This window comes from Neodiprion lecontei, chromosome 3 (assembly GCF_021901455.1).
Source record: "Neodiprion lecontei isolate iyNeoLeco1 chromosome 3, iyNeoLeco1.1, whole genome shotgun sequence".
Lineage (NCBI taxonomy): Eukaryota > Metazoa > Arthropoda > Insecta > Hymenoptera > Diprionidae > Neodiprion > Neodiprion lecontei.
The window spans coordinates 23,437,592-23,458,817 of NC_060262.1; the positions used below are offsets into that span (position 1 = coordinate 23,437,592).

The 21,226-nt window shown below is 38.1% G+C and overlaps 1 protein-coding gene across 2 annotated transcripts in view; it reads right to left on the minus strand.

The window, feature by feature from the left end:
* Positions 1-21,226, minus strand: part of LOC107226321 — a 138,632-nt gene that overhangs the window by 115,275 nt on the left and 2,131 nt on the right. Inside the window, exon 2 of one of the 2 annotated variants that reach the window (XM_046733337.1) lies at positions 15,914-16,032. In XM_046733337.1, coding sequence (XP_046589293.1) covers positions 15,914-16,018 — 105 coding nt within the window. In that variant the 5' untranslated portion in view covers positions 16,019-16,032. Of the gene's footprint in view, positions 1-15,913; positions 16,033-21,226 lie in introns of those variants that run through there. The other variant, XM_046733339.1, reaches the window with a different exon arrangement.

Sequence of the window (21,226 nt, forward strand, 5' to 3'; positions counted from 1 at the left end):
GGAGCATAATAAATTAGGCTGAAGTTTGTAACGTGATTATAATAATGCATCTTTAGAGTAACTCGTTATTTTGTGACTTCAGAATTATCTAGAATTTAGTAAACCATTAATAACCCATTAAAAAACTCGGATTTTGTAAATTCAACTTCGACGGTTATTCCAAAGGTTCAAAATATGAATGTTTGTTTCAACGTTTCGATACGTTGACGTTACTGACTTCAGCGTCGTCGTAATAAGGCAGGCAAGGGACAAGAAAGTTTGACGTCGCAAATCAAACTCCACCTTGTTATTACCTGACAAACGTGATGGGATACACATTCGTTTGAAGTATATATTATACTACACTCCTACCGCGAAGGATTAAATTGTCAGCACTCCGACGGAAATTTTTCTATAAAAGTAGGATCGTAAAACAGAATGCATAAAAAGTTTTATGCGAAGCAAAGAAGGTCGAAGAAGTTGACACCGCTAGACAAAACTAGCTTCAATCTGGGGTCAAGAGTTTCTCCCTCGAAACTTGTCTATACTTATACCATGTATAGGTCATGCTCCAGAAAAAGTTTCGACCGAAATAGTGTTTTGTTCTGAATCATTCGGTTCGATGATGATTGGTTGCAGGATCGTGTCGAACTAACAGCGTACAGTAGATTCACCGATACACCCAATTGCGTTAACTGATGTTAAACCTTGATGCCGCGTGGAAAATTTCCCTGCCCGCCACGGGGATTTAAGCGGTTGGACAAAAATTCCATTAAATTAATTAGAATTGAACCCTGTATAACATTCGCGAGTATAAAAGATCAGGCGAACTTCAAAAGGGAGTTACGAGTGACTTTTAATATCAAAGAAGAACTCATTATCAAAATGGGTACTTCCGTTCGTCGGTTTCAGTTGACCAGTTTTGTGTTGGTATTAAAGCCTGTAGCTACGGACTATAGCTGAGGAAGCCCTTGGAGTGCTTCGTCGGAACTCTGAACTCTGAAATCTGGGCTGAATATGCACTCGAATTTTAATCATCTACCCCGCAAGCTTCTCCTCCTCGGATGGATGATTTACTGGAAGAATAAGGAAATCGGTATGGTAATATGAATGGGACGAGGAGATGAAGCCACGCACATGAATGACGTTTATTATGCCGCCGAGATCAGTCCAAAGCTCCCTTGAGGAACACCGACGAGACCTACACCTACGTACATATCGTTCACTGTCATATTTTTTGGTTAACAAACCTGCCAGACTCCATGGAATTTGTACCGATACGCTTGTCCATAACCGATAGAGGCTTTACTTTTCAAGAATTCGATACTTATCTTGTGAGTAATGAACTGTAAGTGAATAGCAAAATCCTTGATTGGTTAAACATTGGTGAAAAATATTAAGTTTAGACTGCATTAACATATTTTTCACCAGTCGAATTGCAAATTGGAGCGTTTCCACATTACGATCAATCAGAGCAAATAAAAGTAGCCATGTGCACCTGGCAGGTGCATCCACTATTCTATAGTTAAAATTCATGGATTGCCAGCTATGCCAAGCCCTTTGTAACGCATCAGACTTAACTGTGCGGTACTCGGGTATTTTTTTTTACTCATCCTACGTTGCGTGGGTGCAATTGAATTTGTGCATTTCGTGCAGCTTTGACGGTAGATACTGATGGTGGATTGGAATTCGACCGTTGGAAATCACTCGGGACCGCCCTGCAGGTCGTGCCGCAGGGCAATAAACACTTGGAATCCAATTACTTTTTTCAATCGAATTTTAGCTCGGCGATTTAAAGTTTTCGAAACGATTGAACAAGAGAAAGAATTTTTCTATTCTCGTCTATCGCTGCAGCACGGAAAAGGACTGACATTGCTTGACGTGGAAATTACGTACTGAAACGATGGTAGAATTTACAAAATGCAAAGTACACGCAAGTTACTGTTCACGAAACTTCATACCAAAACTTTTAATTCGTAGGTATTAGTTTGATTCCAGTACCGATGCAGGATTTTAATTTTGCTCTATTGGTACGCGTGAAGTGAAGATGAGGAAAAATCGGTTTACTTTCCCATAAAAAAAAATCATCCTTTTTATCTACCTATGTAATATAATTAGTAATTTTTAATTAATTAATTACACAAAGTAATTCGTGGTACCCAACACTGCTCTTAACCGATGCCTCCAGTGTGACGAAGCTTACAATTAGAGGGATTTTCCAACCAGTCATATCTCGCAAACGCGACTTCAGAGATCACACGTTCTGGAAGTTAATTTACCGAACTCAAGCCCATCTATTGCCCCTATAATTTTGTGTACTCAGTTCTGGGATACTCTATATTTTCGTTTACCGAAACTCCGAAGCGCATTGAGGAATTTCGAAAGTTGTCAGTTTCCTCGTCAACTTCAGTCACGCACGATGTGTCGGATGATAGAAATTCGATTGAGAAACGGGCAAGGTATCCCTGCAGTACATACTCTGATCTGGTGAGCAATAGACCAGATATATCTACCTATGTGGATGAGAAAAGTTGTGTAGTTTTCGATGAGCCGAGAAGATAAGGTGGGGGCAGTGTATTGATCGTCCGACCCTTTGAGACGAAATAATCGCCAATATCTATCGAGCGGTTAGTGTGTAGCTAGTATAAGTGACACTTAATGAGTTTCGTTGCCGCAAAAAACTCGAATGACATGCTGCGGAGAACAGCGACAAGGAAATTAGTTCTCAGTGAGTCCACTAAGTACTTTATTGTATAATCAGACTATGCGGGAAGACAAAGGTATCGGTACTACCCTGTCTCTGTAAAGTTTTATCTACAGGATGAAAGCTCAAAGTTGTCGTCCTGTTGTAGCGATTGACGTCGCAATGGCCTGAAAGTTCAACACCTAACAGTATGCGATGCACAATTATCCAGTAGATACTTTGAACGGAGAAGTTTTGGTTACATTCGATTCGAACGTAGCTGTACTGATATATAGGGTAGATGTTTGATCGCTTTAGGTACCAATTGTGGCCATATTTATTACGTGTAATCCGAAGTTATGTCTAATAATGGTACATGATATCTGATTTTCAAACTATAAAGTTTACGATGTTTCCAAAATTTCTTGCCAAAACTTGCTCAAAGTCCGATTTTAGTCATGAATGTGTTCATTGAACAGATTAAGAGTCTAATAAATACGAAATTTTATAAAAGCGGTGAGAGATGATGCATCCACCCGAGGGAATATCCGTATAAGATCTCGAAGAAACGGAGGCGTTTCGTGTCTGCGGTACTCTGCACGCGTATTTACGTAACAGCCGAAGAATTCCAACATCAGGTTCTGAGTGACAATTTTTCCAAAAATAAATACGAACCCTACAGCCAAAAGAGAGGGGGAAAAAGTGTATATTTTTTTCACTGCGAGCCCTAACGCTGCCTGCGTGTAGCAGAACTTCTGTATTAGACAGGCAAGTATGAGCTTCATTAATTACTGTCCCGGATCTCAAACAGACGAGTGAAAAATCAGGGTTTCTGTGGCAAAGAATGCCTGTAGGGTGATTTCGAAATTACAAAAATTTCTAGCATGTAAGAATAACTGTATTAATTAAGTAATCGTGAGATGTATTAATTTCCGGAGAAAATTTCTTACCCTAGTAATGAGTATTTGTAAAGCTGTAATGATTCGTGCGACTATGGTCGAGATGAGAAAATGTTGGGCAACACAAAACAGGACGTATTTCGTTCCAAGATTTTCAGAATTTTGCAATAACGATCGGCGCGAATTATCGTTGAACAAACAGCGATCTTTAAACTAGCCTATGAATTGAAATATCGACTTTTCAGCATTCAATGCTCCAGTGAGTATAGACCGGTGCCTGAACTCAGCGAAAACGTGAAGTACTTTTTATTTTATGAATAATTACGACCTCGTCATAAATTTTTCTGTACATCTAACGTTACGCAATGACACAAAACATGGTTTCGTCTGAACAAGGACTTGTTTTTTTCGTTCAAAATTATAATTTCCGGACTTTTTCCGATCAATGCGCTGGAATCATTAAAGAGAAAAAACTATTGTTAGTTGTTCCTTTCTCGGTGCTGTTTGTATGATTAAATTCAATTTTTTTCCGACTATCACTACTTGACCAGTTTTTATTTTCTACGGGCAGTGAACTGTGTTGTTAATTTTTTATCCATCGCTGTTCAAATCAGTTCAGCTTCATGGTGAACGGATTCACATGAGATATACTTTGCACTTACGCGATGTTGAGAAACTTAATTTTTCACCCGTCCCACAGAAACGTCGGTACTCTATAAGCTACTGTAGTTTGTACATATATATTATACATTAAGTAGAGGTATTAAAGAAAACTGACGGTTGAATTCTGAACCGATTTTGAATTCAGCATTTGTTACGCGTAACATGCAGAAATGTGGAAAATGTTATAATGGAGTCAGTATTTCTTGGACACTTTTTGAAATTCACAACGCAACTCCCAGACTCATAGCAGTAATCAATCATCAGTCAGTTAACAATAAAAGTTTACTACTACATTTACTATTTGATGTCTCCATGTTTATCCTAAAAGATTCGCATCACCTACCTAACCGTCATAAGTCGCGTTTAACAGCCGAGGCTTGAGGTGGCCAGCCTGCGCGAAAAATCTGATAAAGCTCGGACACACGCAATTGGGCACTCAATCTGCTAAGTTTCACCGGTGTCTCTCGGTACGTATACTGATAATAAAATCGGCAAGAGAATGTAAATGTTGAAGAATTCTTTTTACGTTGAAAACAACGCATAATTGTGATAAATTTTTCACTTCGTGCAATTTATTATGAATTTTATCCGTGAACAATTGACATAACGAGCTTACGTAGGACTAACAATGATTTTCGAGTGGCAAGAATTCACCACGATGTCTTTTATTCTTAACTTCTTGAAAGAACTGCATGAGCTTTATATACTACATTGAACGATTCGTTCACACTTCGATACATTTCACTACACAGATATAAACAAGAGAGACTGTTATTATTCGGTGTAAAACTTCAGCAATTCACGTAATTCGAGTAATGGCTATATTCCAGGAATAATAGAGCAAATCTTTGTTCAGTGTAGCCATTAAATTTGCACAATCCGTTCGCAATGCCAGTCTATACACATATGCATTTTCAACATATCATTACGGCGATTCCGGTAATAATTAAAGTATCTCACCGATAATTTATGCACATTGAAATGGCCAAAACGCAAGGTACGATCTCGTAAGAGGGCCAGAAGCGTTCTATAATTGTACTAATTATTTAAACGATTCCTGACTAATTACAATCCAAATATGTAAACATTGCGTTACCAATCACGTGTCAACCAATCACGTGTTGCAAACAACTGATTTTATGGATTTCTACGTAGAACAAAACTTGTTTCGAAGTGGTTCTGGATCTCATTGTGAATGTCAAAAAATGGGTGACACAATTATGATCTGCAAGAGATGAAATTGGTTTCGTATAAATTATTCCACTTTTCACTGAAACAAATAATTAAGGCATGATATTCGCAGTAAGAAAAAATAAAAATTTTTAAACAATTAGATAATTCTACAAGAAATACACCGAATATGTCTCGTTTTTATGGAAAATCATAAATTATAGCAACCTGAAACCAATTTTCTCTATCGTTATTCATGCCAATATTCATATTTAAAGGAAAATGTAAATAAAGGAAAAAAAGGTTTCCTTTATACATATATACATATATACATATATACTATATAATATATGTGTGTATATATATATATATACATATATACTATATAATATATGTGTGTGTGTGTGTGTGTGTGTATATATATATATATATATATCAGTACATACTGGGAAACTATTTTCTAGCAAACAGTCAGCCGAAGCACCGTTTTTTATTCGTATATTTGAAAACACAGCTTGAGCTGCTTATCTGCTAGCGTTAATTGGCAAGTTTCACAGAAAACTCCCGATGCGAATAAATCTTGGAATGTCTGTGAAATACTTTCATAAGTAAAACAATTCGATGAGTAAGTTTTGTATATTAGACAAGGTATACGAGTACTGACAAGGCAGCAAAATTAAGCGGGATAAATGTACTCCTTGTTACAGTAGAGTAAAAGTCTCCCCAACAACAATTAGCACTGTTTGATCGTTGAATGAAAAATTGCGATAATCTGGGCGAAATGTGGCCGGGACAAGTCAATTAATTGGGCCGGGGATATGTACTCTATACAACCTACACGACGAAGATACGCACGAACAATGTATTTGTAGGTATCACGTAAAATACTCCGGCAAAGTAAACATCAATAGCACGTATATCGGGGCAGTAACAAGATGGGGAGATTTCATCTCGTATGCACACACAGCGATCCGCGTATAATTAAAACTTTCGGTCAATAATAACAAATGTAGCTCTACCCACATGAGAACACATACCTACGACGTGTGGCCCTCAATTAGTTACGGTTTCGAATTACGAACAAAAGTCACGTTTGTTTCAATACTATCCGATCGATCTGAAAATTTCCCCATTTATGCATCGACATGTCGATATGGTTTTATCTCAATTTCGTTTCATTTCCCGTCACTCAACACGCATATCGACATTCTGCACGTACGTCAACAGCTGTTACAAGCTGTTACACCGAACGAAGATAAATGTATGACCAAGGGATGTATGTTTCGCTCAAGGGATCATGGTGTCAATATCATTCGAAATGATTTCGTAAGCTCCGAAATCACACTGAAATTATTTAGGATTATAGAAGTCTCTTTGTGATCTTAAAAATGATGAGAAATCATATGGAATCTTAGAAATCGTGAGAAATCACCTGGTCAGAGTAAAATTATTCGTTAAGTAATCTCTCGTAATAACTCTATAAAATTTAAGTAATCATGAACTGTATTGGGTGTTAAGCCTGGGAAGTAGGGTGATACGTACTGTTTGTACATATCGTCATGACTTTCATTAAAAATCAGTGCACCACAGTGCACGTTGTATTTTACGACTTACTTCAACAAGAAATTCCACTATCAAATCGATTCCGTATTCGCGTTTGCGATATTAATTTAGCCAGGGTAGTATTGTGAAAGTATGATCAGATGATCGGAACCTTGAACTTGAAAGAAATTAAGTCTCTTGAAAATCCTCACAAACGACAGGTGAAATCATTAAATGTAATATTATTAAATGTAATACCGACAAAGAAACCGAAAATCCGAATTCATCAGGTTTAAGATTTAATATTGCTTGTGGATTCATTGATTTATAGAAACTCCTACATAAGTTCAACGAAGCTTTTTACATCTTTTCTAAGTTCACATCACCATGTGAAAGACAATTTCTTCAACTCGTAGGAGTGAAAAATGGTCTTTCCTGTACTCCGCGCATGCGCTTTTGCGGACTTATTTGTTGATATTATAGCTTGCTTTTCCAAATGTGCTTATAATCAGATTCATTTCTATCATTGGCCCAATAAACATAGACAGACATTTTTTACGTGTCATTTTTCTATTTTCCAATCTTTTGATCCAACGGTCCACCGAATCGTTCTTAATTAACGCACCGGCACTTGCTCACTGCACTGCGTATGAGCGACAGGACGAATCGTCAAAATATTACATTAATCTGCAAGGCGAGACGAGATCCTCGACCTCGTATAACCGCGCGTACGTGGTCGGGGTCGATGTCATCTTACCGTTCATTTAGTGTCAAAGAAGGAACGCGCTCGTGAAGAGGCAGATGCCTCGGACATCTTCGTACGTGTACGTATAATGCTCGACGACGGTGTCCGGGTCAATACAGATTTGACGTGCAACATGAGCGACGCAATTATGAGGCAAGGAAAATTCTTTTCGTCGTTTTTGTGGCATTTTCGTATCTTCCGACTGCCTTCAGCACGAAGCCCGTAGCGCACAAAACTTGGCCGGGAGGGAGATCATTGTAAAAGACGTAACGAAGCCTCGCGGCGAATTAATTTGGCGAAGTTAAACCACTTGAGTTTATCTTTTATATACTTCGGTGACTTAAAAAGTTCCGCTACTGTGCCCTCATTCTTAAGACAAATTCTGGCCATGATTGTCATTCACGATTCTGTGCGTAACAAAGGGAGACTTACTCGCCACTCTGCTCTTTCCTTAGTTTGTCCATATTCGTTCTAATCCCACTTTGGGCCACAAAAATTAATATCATATCGGAAGTAAAGTCACGTCTAAAAATATTGAAGTTGTTACTAATTATTAAAGTGTATTCAGAGTACCACCCAATGTTTTCAGCATGATACTGATAATTTTAAAGTACCTCAGAACCCTTGCCAAGGATGCGACTAAACCGAATAGAACAACCATATAATTTGTACGGTAATTCACGAGACTCAATAACGATCTGAACTCCACAGTATCAAAGGTACCAAGATGCGTATTCACACTAAAGCAAGATAATCGGAATGGTCCAAATCATTTAGCCAGCTATTATTAATTATATAATGTACCTGTATGCCAGCTTGTACAGTTGCACAAAAATACAGTTGATATGGTAATATATGTGCATGTAATGATATTCTATTCCAGAGATTACTCTGTTTCGATTTGAGGTGTGTTGAGCATGGTGTTACATCGCCGATTTGGAAGTATTTCTGAGAATCAAGGTAATTTTCTCTTAAAACTTTTAATCGATTTGAAATTTTTCGCAAAGTGATCACGCTATTGAAGGATTTTGTATGAATTTATTCCACTACGCAACGAGCTTTGAGGTTTTATTTTGCAAATTATTCAATTATCAATTCATACGATAATTCATCAGTCCTGGCTGACCGCAGCGCACTTTCTAACATCAGAACGACCACATCACAACGAAATTTGAAATAAAAATCGATGTTCTACGAAATAATGAAATGGATTCTCGTAAATGTTCCTAAATTGTTCACGTGACCACGTGCTCATCGGAATTTCAAACTTGCTGAGTTTTGAAGACATCCTAAAAAATAATTTGCCAACAGCTACCAACGGCATATAATTGTTTAGATGGTGATTCGTGTCGCAACGATTTGAAAATTTTGCCTCACAACAAAATCGATTGTAGAAGGTCACACGACTTTTTGCAATTCAGATTTCCAAGCAAATTTGAGGAAGTAAATTTTCACAAGTTTCACGATCGCAATAAGACTTCAAACAATATTCCACTAAATCAGTCAATACATTCACAATGTCTTCTTTCTGTTCAAAACGTGTGTACGTGGCATTGCATTGGACTCGAAACAAAAATGCGATAATGTCTTATCAAAACCGTTTGTTCTTCGCTTTTCGGAAAATACAACGAGTTCAATCAAGTCCCCCACAAACACCGAACTTTTTTAATTGGTAAATTTCCAACCCTTACCGGCTCTTCCAAAATGAAGGAAAATAAAAGCAGCTCTGATTTGTGCCGATTACGTTGGAGAAAAAAGTAGATGCAATCAGAAAGAATGGTCCCTAATTGCACTTGGAAGGGTGACCAATGCATTGACACTATTCATACTCCGCGCATTACCATTTCGTGTGACACACCCTTTCATTCGGTATGTTATACGTAAATTTGATTGCAGACACAGGGTGTGTAGCAGCTGATTCGAATATCGTACCATCCATCAATTGACGAATAAACGATCATCGCACATACCTTCCGTGAAAAAAATATATGTCAACGATATTTCTGGTAGATTTGAGCCAAGTCCTGTAGCTACTCCAGATAAAAAATCGTTTTACGCAGCACGATAACGCAGAACTACATATATGTACCTACGTGAAGATACAAAGCGATAGCATAGGTTCGTATCCATCTGGGTTCCGAAACTGACGAACCGAAAAAAAATTCACGCATAGCAAAATACTTCAGAAACAAAGTCGGAGGTACCAACCCGTCACAAGGTAAAAAAAAAAGAGCCAACGGATGTGCGTAGAATACCGCACACCCACCTATAGACGACTTGTAAGGGTCAATATCCTACTTACGAGGGTAGTTACAGGTTAGGTTAGGTTGTTATGGCTACACTGATCTGAAATCAATTGTAGAACCATCTTTTCGGAGTATTACGATCTCGGGTATCTCAAACGGCGCAAGTTGCCGATTGTTTTCCGTTTGTTATTTTTTTTTTTTATACAAGAAAGGGGGAGGGGGGACCTGTAAACACGCTGGTTTATCTCGTTTTGATTTGTAGTTGCGTTTGTTGATTGGTGGTGTGACTTACCGGCAGGGGACAGAGGTTGTCGTTGACGACGACCCAGCGACGGGAGTCGCGACGCCCTCGGAAACACAGACACGTGGAGTACGGTATCATGAGGAGAGAGGATCGTTCCGAATGCAACGACGGCGTCGTACTAGGCTATCCGGGAATGTGTCTATAGCGACACCGACAATGGACGTCCGTCGGATCGTCTCGCATCGCAACGTCCCTACGCGGTTACCGCGAAACGGAACCGATACGCGGGGATGGTGCAGCTACGCCCTCAGCGCCAACTAACGTCGGACCAAGCTACCCAGTTTCCGATCGATGAAACCGTCTCGTAGACCTTTAAAGTGTCTGTTCGGAGGTACCGAAAGACACCAAAAAACATCCGGCGGGGTCGGAACATAATCCAAACCGTGGAAAATCCGCGGAAGATAATACTGGTGATTTCGGGAATTTTTGACGTCAGGTTAGGTTGAATTATAGGGGATAATTTATTTTTCGAAAAGGTCGCAACGAAAATAATGTTATACTAGAAAATTCTGGTGTAATGTATATCGTTACAACGACGGTTTCAATGTTGTTCTAACAGACAAGAAAATTTGGAGAACAAGTAACTATTTAGTGTGATTATAGTTGTCACTGCTACATTTTCTGGTTATTGAAGTATAGGAGCAGTTTGTTTAGTGTACTAAATTTTGCAGCATAGTAATACCTTCGGAGGACCAGTGAAGCGGCTTTCAAAAAATTTAGCATAGTCCAAAATCGATTTCTTTTTTATTCAAAATTAATAACATGGGTGAAAAAAATTTTTGTCGTAAGGATTTTTCCACGCTGATAGCCCAATTCATTCTATCGATGCCACATATTCTTCAAAGAACCATTCGTCGTCGTTTCAATGAAAAGTCTCGAAAATAACAAATCGTCAGAGCAATTATGATCAGTTGCCTTAATTTTCCAAAAAATAGTTCTCTAATTTGCATATAAGTTGGTTGATTTTTTTTTCATTGCACATGTTTACATTGCACATTCGTACGATGAAAACAAATTTATTAAATAATATGAAGCATCGAAAGGGTGAATTGGGCCATCGGTGTGGAAGGAAAAACCCTCACGGCACAAAGTTTTTTTTCACCACTTATTTTAAGTGAAATGACGTGTAATTACAAATAAGTCAATTTTAAACGGTCCGTTTTTTTAAAGCCGCTATGCTGGTCCCTTCAAGACAAATTTATTATTGCGGCGGTCGATATCAAATTATCGCAATTATATGTAGTTACAAGAAAATGTATTACGAGTGTTAATGATCAAAACAAATACATACCAGAATTTTTGGTCACAGCTAAAAAACTAATTTTCATCTTGCACCCAAAACTGTATTTGTCGGTTATGGTAAAAATTTAAGATATTCGAGGACTGTATAGTAACCACAACTAGAAATTTCTCTCGGTGCGGTGGCAAAAGCATATGAAGGTACCCATAACGAGAACGTTTGTATCGTTGCACCCGATTATGGTAGTTTTGAGTGACTCGAAATTCAATAGCTTGCTACAGAGCCTATCGGAATCTATTTCTCGTAAATTTAGCATGTTATAACAATCCTGAACTAGAGCTAGCAGGCGAATTGGGATTATAGACTTTTCGATGAGCTGTTGCACGTTGGATTCCTGCAGAATGTCAATATCAGCCGCAACAATACGATTGTTTTTCTCGGTGTTTCCAAATTCTTTGCATTTGTTGTAGGTATAAAAAATATTCGATATGGATAGCAATTCAGCATAAATGCATGTACTAGTTTACCAAATATAGAACTAACAATACTACAATCATTCCATCCAGAAATGGAGGACCTGCAACTGTCACTAATCGAGGGTACGAATAAAAGAAAAGCCTAAATCGAAATTCGTACAGTTTTAACGAAATCAAGACAATTATGAAAAGGCTGCAAACTTCTTCAACAAAAATCGCATATCAGTTAGCGATATCAGTTCGGAGAAGTAATTCGAAATCTTGATGAATTTGAAGAAAATATTTTTCGAGAAAGATGTGCGATCAGAGAGAAAAAAAGCACGTCTTCGAGTGTGAAAGCGTAGCTTAGTGGTATGCAACAAAAAATTCCAATAATGCACTCAATGTAAAAAGAACCGATGCAGACGTATACAGATTGTGAGCTGCACAATCGCGAACGATTTTCGATATATCAAACTACAAATTCTCTAACAAACAGTTATTTGACGCAGAGACTATTTTCTAAAATATAATCGGTTTCAACTTGAGTCCATTTTTGAACAGTGCCCGAGCAAAACACTTTTTGCAATTGGTTCTGAGCCAAACGCGGTATTGGCTCAAGGATTCAGATGGTGTCAGAGTTAGCACCGGACGTTAACCACAGAGGTACGTGGGTGGAAAAATTTTCATCACCCTTTGGGGTCCGGCAGTCTAACCAGAAGACCTTTCCTCGTAGCTCTACACAGGATGCAAAAGTTCCCAGAGTCAAAGCTGACTGACAAGCCAAATATGGGTTCAGGTTTGTTAGAGTAGTTTCGGTTCTGGCGGTACAACAAGAGAAGGTCCTGCGGTTTCGGTTGGATGCCCGAGCCATTCGATGGAACCGGAGATCTCTCCACAATGGCAGGGTGTAAGTCTCTTCAAGGTCGTGACAGACCTCAAAACTTCAGCTGGTTTAGGACAGTTCACATTTGCCTGCGGTATTTGCGACACTAAATATATCATCACGGTACAGTGTTAGTTATGAGATTGTCAGACGGGAAGAACCCGATGATAAAAACTGTCCGTGCCCCACATGCATACCGTATGCACAGGCGCACTTACAAGAACATCTGTTCCATTCGTCCCTCAATGGTAGGTACATCGAGCAGATATAATCTAATCTTTATAATTTCATAATGTATTCGAAAAGCAGAATAGGATCGATTCTCGAATTGGTCTTCCGCTGAAACCTTCACGTATATTTAAACACGTATGTAACTCCCGATTTAGGGAAACTATACATTGCCTACATTTCCCGAAGATAGAAAATACTCCAGTGGCGTTTCTGGGTTTCACCGATGCGCTTTAAACGATTCTCGATCCCGTTATAAGTGGGAAAATCCAACGTTTGGTAAAGTCAATAGACTTTTTCCGTAGGGCAGTAAAAATCAAGTCTCGCGTATATTGGACACAAAGATATCGGAAATAAAGTCACCTATAGTTTATCACGGACGGTATACTAGACATCAGAAATGACGATCATCGTAAGGAGCGTTGAGTAATGTCCAAAAGTATCAAGCGACACCTTCAGTCGCATATGTACCTGACGCCACTCATTTGTAAACGCTGACCGTCATTCTCTTGATTCCAAACGAGCGAAGCTTTTTACGAGTCTTATTTTGAATTGCATAAATACTGTATAAAATTAATGTCAAGGTAACTGAATCAAAGCGGTCAAGCTGGTTGTTCTTTGAGCCTGGATGATATCGAAGACGAGAACAGGTTTAGTCTAGATGTGATTAATTGCGCCTTTAATAAAGGATGCAACAGCTGGACAGGAACTTCTCTGTCGAGGTTGAAGTGCGGCAATAATTACTTCGAGATATAACAAGAGAGACCATTCCCGATGTGAATTTAACACCTTGTCGGAAACACCATTGATTTCGGGCTCCAGGGATTCCTGCTTGAAATATTGATCCTACTTCACGCGCCTGAACCCGGATTTCCGTCTAACCTCGCCACGTTTACGCCTGCTGTTCAAAAATAACTTTTCTATTGAATGCAGCAGGCCTACGGAGTCACAAGCCGCAGCAGTCCGGGGTGGTGATTTGCGCGTGAAATTATATAGCCGCAAGCTCCGTGTACACGCGACGAAAATCGATCGAATTCAGCGAACAAACCAACGTTCTCTTGGTCTCGTTGTTCAGAGAAAGTATTATTACATTAAACGTCCCAAGTTGATCATTTTTCGTATCGCTTCAATCACCCAAAAACGCTATACACTCAAGTATTCCCGATTACGAATGTGTTCTCAAACCTTGAATAGATCTTATACTAATGGTTTTCTGTTGAGCCTTTTATTATACATTTATGATGCACTAAGTAGTAAGGTCACTATGCAAATACCAACGTGTACAATGAAAGTTTGGTTAACTTAAGGAATAGTTGTACAAGCGGCACTGTCAAGGTTCTTAGAAATGCTGACTTCCACAAAATTTTATCTATATCAAAAGGCCAATTGATTTCTGTAATAAAACCGAGGTTGTTATCAAGAAATTCCGTTGTGACATGTTCATGTTCATGATGAAGGTCCCCTCTTAAAGGGAATGCAATTAAGTCCGTCATATTCGACTTATGAAATGGCGCCAGGAAGACTCTCATGCAAAATTGTAGGTAAAGTATAGGCGTCATAAAATGTTTCACCGTAAGCTCCCTATGAATTACTTGCCATAGACAGCGCTACAGATTGGTTGTTGATTCATTTTTGATTTCTCTGTTGAGGATACCAAGAATATGGAACATACTCGATGCTGAAACTCGTGATCTAATTTCCATTCGTCGAAGTTCGAGCATGCAGTGCACACACATTATTATACATACGTACGCACACGCGCAATGTTGAGCATGAATCTATGTATGTCAAAGAGTACGAAGAGAATTCAACAATGTATTTGTTTTTTTCCATCTCACTTCCTCGACGCCGCTACCAAGTCCTTGTGGCGTGCTCTTACGTCAGAAATGGCGAAAGCTCCGAATGTTTATTACGGGTCCTTGGTAATAGCTACGCTCAAAAATGCTATCAAACAGTTCGAACTTGTCAGTTTACAACCACGGCGGCCTCGAGGAGATATATCTGTCCAACAATTATTCCTTTTTCTCCAATCTACGCTTGACGTTCCGCCACTTCCTACGTTCTTCTTCTCTTTCTACTCATCCTTATCAGTCACTTTCTTTTCGTATTAATTCAGACGAATTATAATCGCGCATTTCATTGCTCTTCCAGCTGGTTTATGCATAAGCCGACTTTACAACTATAGATCAAAATAGCTGTTATTCCCCCCCGAAACCTGTTTCTTATGGAAGTAAGCAATTTGAAGTTTTGCAAAGTGCGTCCATCGTAGTTGGAAAGTTGAAACTCGTGTTCTTACCACAGTGCTAATATTATTAAATCAATTCCACTGTCTCAAAGAACCGAGTTACACGTCTGCTATTATTATCATCCGTCTCTGGATTATCAATGTCTCTCATTGTCAATGAATGGCCTCGAGTTTGAGCCACCTGGAAGGAGATTCGCAGATAGTAATGTTCAAGTCTCAAGTACATAACTGCAGCCTTGACCTGATTGCCAGAACGAACTGACCAAACTAAATCTAAGACGCACGCACGTGCCCTTGCAGTAACGTGCGTGCGTGCGTGATTTGAGGCCCCTAATTATTGTGTACGCGCTCATACCTTGAGAGAACCTGTACCTGGACTGTTAAATATCGAGATCACGTGTCTTTGGTTTAATTTCAGTTTCTGCCGTGCCTGCCTCAAGAATACTTGAGGCACTCAATCAAGGCAAGTGCGGTAACATCGAAAGTCGCTTAACGGAGAGACAGAGAAGAAGCAAACTAATAATTCTGAATATTACGAAACATCCTTGCGTTTTTTTGACTAAAAATGTATTCGTGTTTATGCTACGTAAAACGAGAACGGAAGAGTAGTAAATGGTAATCAACTCACCGAGAGAAATATCCGTAGAATGTGTTGGGATATTGTTACTCCTCCACGCCGGGATAGAACAAGTGGAGACACGACGATGTCCAGAGGAAGTCGTGGCAATTCCATTGTCGGACTCGGACCTTTAAATTGATCATAAAGAAATTGAAAGTATTTGACAAAAGAACACGTATGATTATAATTTTACAGGTAATTCGGAACTCTTTAGAAATCGCGTAGTTAGTGTAAATCGTGTAAAATCACTTAGATTTATTTTAAAACCAAACATCCTCGGGTTTATTTGATGACGGTAAATGTTCATGCATATTTTTGAGGTTTTGGATTTCTGTAAAGATTGATGACAGGTAAGATATTGAATGGCATGGATAGCCCTGTTAGACTTTAAATTGAAACATTCAGAAAAAATGTTATCGTTGTGGTTTTCCATGTAGTCTCGACGTAACAATTAAATGATCCATGTAAATATCATGGTTGATAGAATTAACAAACGGTTGACTTGAATTGATATTTAGCTGAATCAACTGATATAGAATTGGGTCAATAAAGAATATTACCTTCGTACTAAATAGAAAAACACATCTGATAGAGTCGATAACATATTTTTATCAGCGTACGTGAAACGCGTCGACTGATATTATGGTCTCTATAAACTCGGTGTCTATAGCCAATGTAAGAGGTTAAATGTTTTTATCACCCTTCATCCTAATATATATATATATAATATCGCTGAAAACACTCAGTCAATTTTGTCTGTAGTTTCGACGTATACCGTGCGCAAGTTGACTGAAAAACTCGTCGTGAAAATTTCGTTCATAAATAATTAGTTTAGATTGGAAGTGTTTCTTATGAATTACAGAACTTCGGTCAATATGGATACGACTTGAGGTGTGGTTGGAAATATTCTACCTTAAAAATTGAAATTCCACGTGTCGAACAATTCTATTAATTCCGCGGTCCTCAGAGGCAAAATTCGTTTCCTCAACAGGGATGTCAAGTTTTTCGTACGTTTTTATCTCTCAGTCTAACTCGATAGCATACTTGACTTACAAGCGTGCAATTACATCATATATATGATCGATATTATGTCTCCGAAATCAGTGATTGTGAATAAGAAGGATTGACGAAAATAAATAAAAATCGTTGTCATCGACTTCAATCTACACTAATATTAAAAAGAAGTAAAGTTTGTGCGTTTGTATGTAAGGGATAACCTCTGGAGCTACTGAACCGATTTAAAAAATCTTGCACCAATAAAAATCTAAACTATCCCTGAGTAGCATAGGCTATATATTTACTTTGATAAAAATAAGTTTTTAGTTCGAAATATCAATATTTGTAAATTAAGTCGCAAGAAAAAGCACTGCTTGACTTCTTTGTCGGCGTGTGCTAACCAAATGGTTGCACATACGTGAAATATAACATTAGTGTGATGTGACGGATAACTTTACATTTCGGGATTACAAAGCCATCTTTTGTACAAGCTTCAAGCGAAAGGACTTCGTAATTTTTTAGAGAGTAGAATTATACTAAATTGTGATCCAAAGTGGAGTTTGTGATTTTGTTAATTGCTTCACGAAATAGATAACGATTCATGGGTCAATCATCCGTCCTGATGTCTTCGTTTTCTTTTGCGTATACAGGAAAGATCGGCACTGGATGTAAAATTTTTCGCAAAAATCTGAATATCTGACGTGTATATCGAGGTATTAACTATCTGTTTATGGCATGTCAATTTACGGTTAATCTAGTATTATCTTTTTCCGTGACATGCGGTGACCCTAGGACAAAAAGTTGTTTGATTTTGCTTTGCTTCTGGCACGTTGCTTTTGACTTCGGTTTACCCGTGTGAACTTAGCATTTCAACTGTTAACATCTACGTACGTATGCCAGGAAATGGCATCTTTTTCACAATAATCACAACGCCTCATCATATCCCTCGCACCTTTTGTCAATTTTATGACTATTATCGACGTTTTGTCAGGTTAAAGTTGAAGAGCAATCGCTGTTTCGCAAATTTTTTTAAGGAAAACTCATCGCGAAGTTGCAGTATCGACATTTTTCCAAATGTTTCTATCGTTCGCATTACTATCACTCTAACTTCGTGAATTCTCACCAGTCTTAATTGTATTCACTCTTGACATTACAGGGAACCAAATACGTGGACGTGGAGAAATCTGCTCCCATTAAAATTTTTTTTTATTCTGCATATTTTTTTGCATCCTTTCTGACTCATCTCTCGTGTGGCTAATTAAAGCTTTTTTCTGAGCTCTGTCTTCAAGATTTGTCATACGTTTTTTGTCATCATTATTTTGCGTGGTAGGTTATTGGCATTATACTCAAGCAGACGCTCTACTCGGTTTCGACGTCTATCAGATATTTAGAGATATATTAGTCAATATTGAAATCGAGTACATTTCCATTATCATATAAAAGTTCGTATAAAAATTCAGCCGTATGTACAGCCTGTCGATAGGCTAAATAATAAATGTGGAATTTACCAAAGCTATTGATAAACGGTCAGAACAAAACTCGACAAGAATTCTTTGGAAAACTTCGGAAAACTTATGTGCAGAACTCTATACGCGATCCGTCATAATAAAATTTTCCGAGTCATTTTTCAGAGAAATATTCTTACGAGAAAATACTTCATTCGAAAACCGATTTCATACATTTGCGACCTAATTGTGAACAAAATACATTTTGAAATATTATGCCTACCTCTTTCTGCCCCCTGCCAATTAAACTCCGCTTTAAGAATTTCTAGAATTTCCGGCCCTGATATACACAAAATCTTAACCGTATCTGTGCATGAATAATTAGTAAGTAGCATGTAATGAGGAGTTTAACGTGTCCAACCTGTCCAAGATATATGTATAATACGTAACGAGGTTGACTCTGTGTCACTGACAGCTGAAATCCACCATCTAGCCCCACAGTAAAACGAGCTGTCACGTGACAGTATATAACGGGATTATGGTGGACCAAAATTTCTGCGTGATTCTAAAAAAGACAACGAAGGGATGGGTAAAAGGTCTAAGCTTTTTTACATGAATTGCCTACGACCAGACCAAGAATTCTGGAAGTCATTAATCGTTTTAAAAAAATGAAAAGGGATTCCAAAAAGAAACATTTCACCGTTGTAATTTCTATTGGCGGAAAATTTTCCCGGCATTTCAGAAGATAAGAACTGAAATACTTAATAATAATAGTACCAATAAAGAACATAATAATCGTAAGTGTTATAGCGATGATTATTTGAACACTGTATGATCAGTGTTATATTACAATACGACTTTAGACATTTTTCGGAATTTATTACGAGGTTGAAATTAGTAGCTTTCTCGTAACGATAAATTAAGTAAGAAAGCACTGTTTCATAATATTACAACGATTTTTGAAGGAGTTCAGTCTTCAAAATATAACACGCTACAACTCCATCCATTCATGCCAATCGGCGGGATAACTCGGATTTTTCGTGATGTACGAACAGTTTTGCTATGCTATGACTGACAATAAATACTCCGTTGATCCGCAATTTCGTTTGCCGTTGAAAGACTTGTCGATCGAAACTTCAAGTTAGCGCGCAATAAAGTTTCCATTATTGAATAGTATATCCGCTATATAGTAATACATTTAACGTATTTTATTTACTTGATTTCTGTACCACCTTGATAGCCAGTTTGACGAGTATTAGCTAATTCCGATAACTCCCCCACCCCGCCTCCTCGCTCCTTCTTCGTCCAACTATCAGTTATAATCCAATATTTTGATTTAAAAAAGTTCAAAACAACCTGTATATGTCGAAGACCCAAATAGTTAGTTGTCGTAGCGACTTGCACGTGGTTAGCTTGATCAAAGTTTATCGAGATTATGTCTCCATACATTTATAACCGAATCTATTTTCTCGCCTAGCTCGTATAGCTCATATAGCAAGCATGTCGTCAGTTATTGTTTTGGGCCTGTCGCAAAATTTTACTTGACCAGTGCTGATTTCGCAAACTCTTTAAGGGGATGCCCCGATCGATTTCCACGCTGACTTATATATCTCCAAATATCGAAGTACACGTGCGTCAAACGCGGAAAAGGGCCTAACAGCCCCATTTTATACACAATTCTGAAGAAAAACACTCCATTGCATCTTCATTTGGCGCAGAAATAAAGAAATGGCATGAATCCTACGAGTTTACTAGGATTAGTGTACCAGTAAATGAACGGCGTTGCCACTGTTTCCTTGAAAAAATAATGTATTCGTGTCATCTTTTGTTTACGGAATTTTTTCTACTGGAAGGAGATGTTCACATCGGTCTTGAAATAGTGTGATAATTCGTGTTCGAAAAGCGTGTGTGCCTCAATGTGAGGAAGTGATAAGAATACTAAGCATGGCTGCTTCCCCCTTAGATGTTTAGGATATATTATACGCTTAAGAAATGTCCAATAAGGCATGATATCGCTTCCTGTTTATCGTAATATGCTGCAACCCTAGTTTTGTATAATTTTTACGGTACGTAAAAATGCTCAAAATAGGCTCAAAGTGACAGTGTTCGCTTATTTGTTCTGACAATCGCTCTTTTGCCAAGAAAGAACTGTGTCGTTCAATCACTGGTATGGGGAATTCCGATAAATGAACGACACGGAACGGCGGCGTTCATTCATTGCAATCCCCACTTCGAGTAAATGAACGAGGCCAGATTTGATTGTGAGATCTTGTTATTTGAATGTACATACCGATTCTGATAATACTAATATATATTAAAATTTAATTATTTTCGGTTCAAGGTAGTCAAGATATCTAGCAAATAACACAGAGTAGGTACAAAGTGCGACGGCATAGAGAATAAGTACCAATATTTTTTGGTCTTATTTTGCGGTATCAGTTATGAAAATTCAATCCTATATTAATTTATTTATTCATTCATTCATTCGTTCCTGTCTTATTGTACCTAGTTTTTCAAAGGTTCTTCGTTAAATAATCCTTCCTACTCGTCGAATTAGGAACTATGTGTGGTCTAAAATTCCAGACTGTTAGTAAATAATTAGAGAAAACCGTTTCATTCTCGAGTTCTGTTTCACCCTGGCCTTCCCTATTTACTAAATCAATGATTATAGTTCGTAATAATTCTTGTCACTTTTTTATGTGTGAAATTTTGTCAAATAAATATCTATTTTATACTATCCATCCACTGGATCTCGATGTTTATTTGGTGAATAGGCCTGTTCAATTCCTGGGAAAGAGTCTGTTCATTGATTGGGCTAGAGCGTTCAATTACTGGTGAAATGGCTATTTTTACTTTAAATATATTTTTGTTTTAAATACTT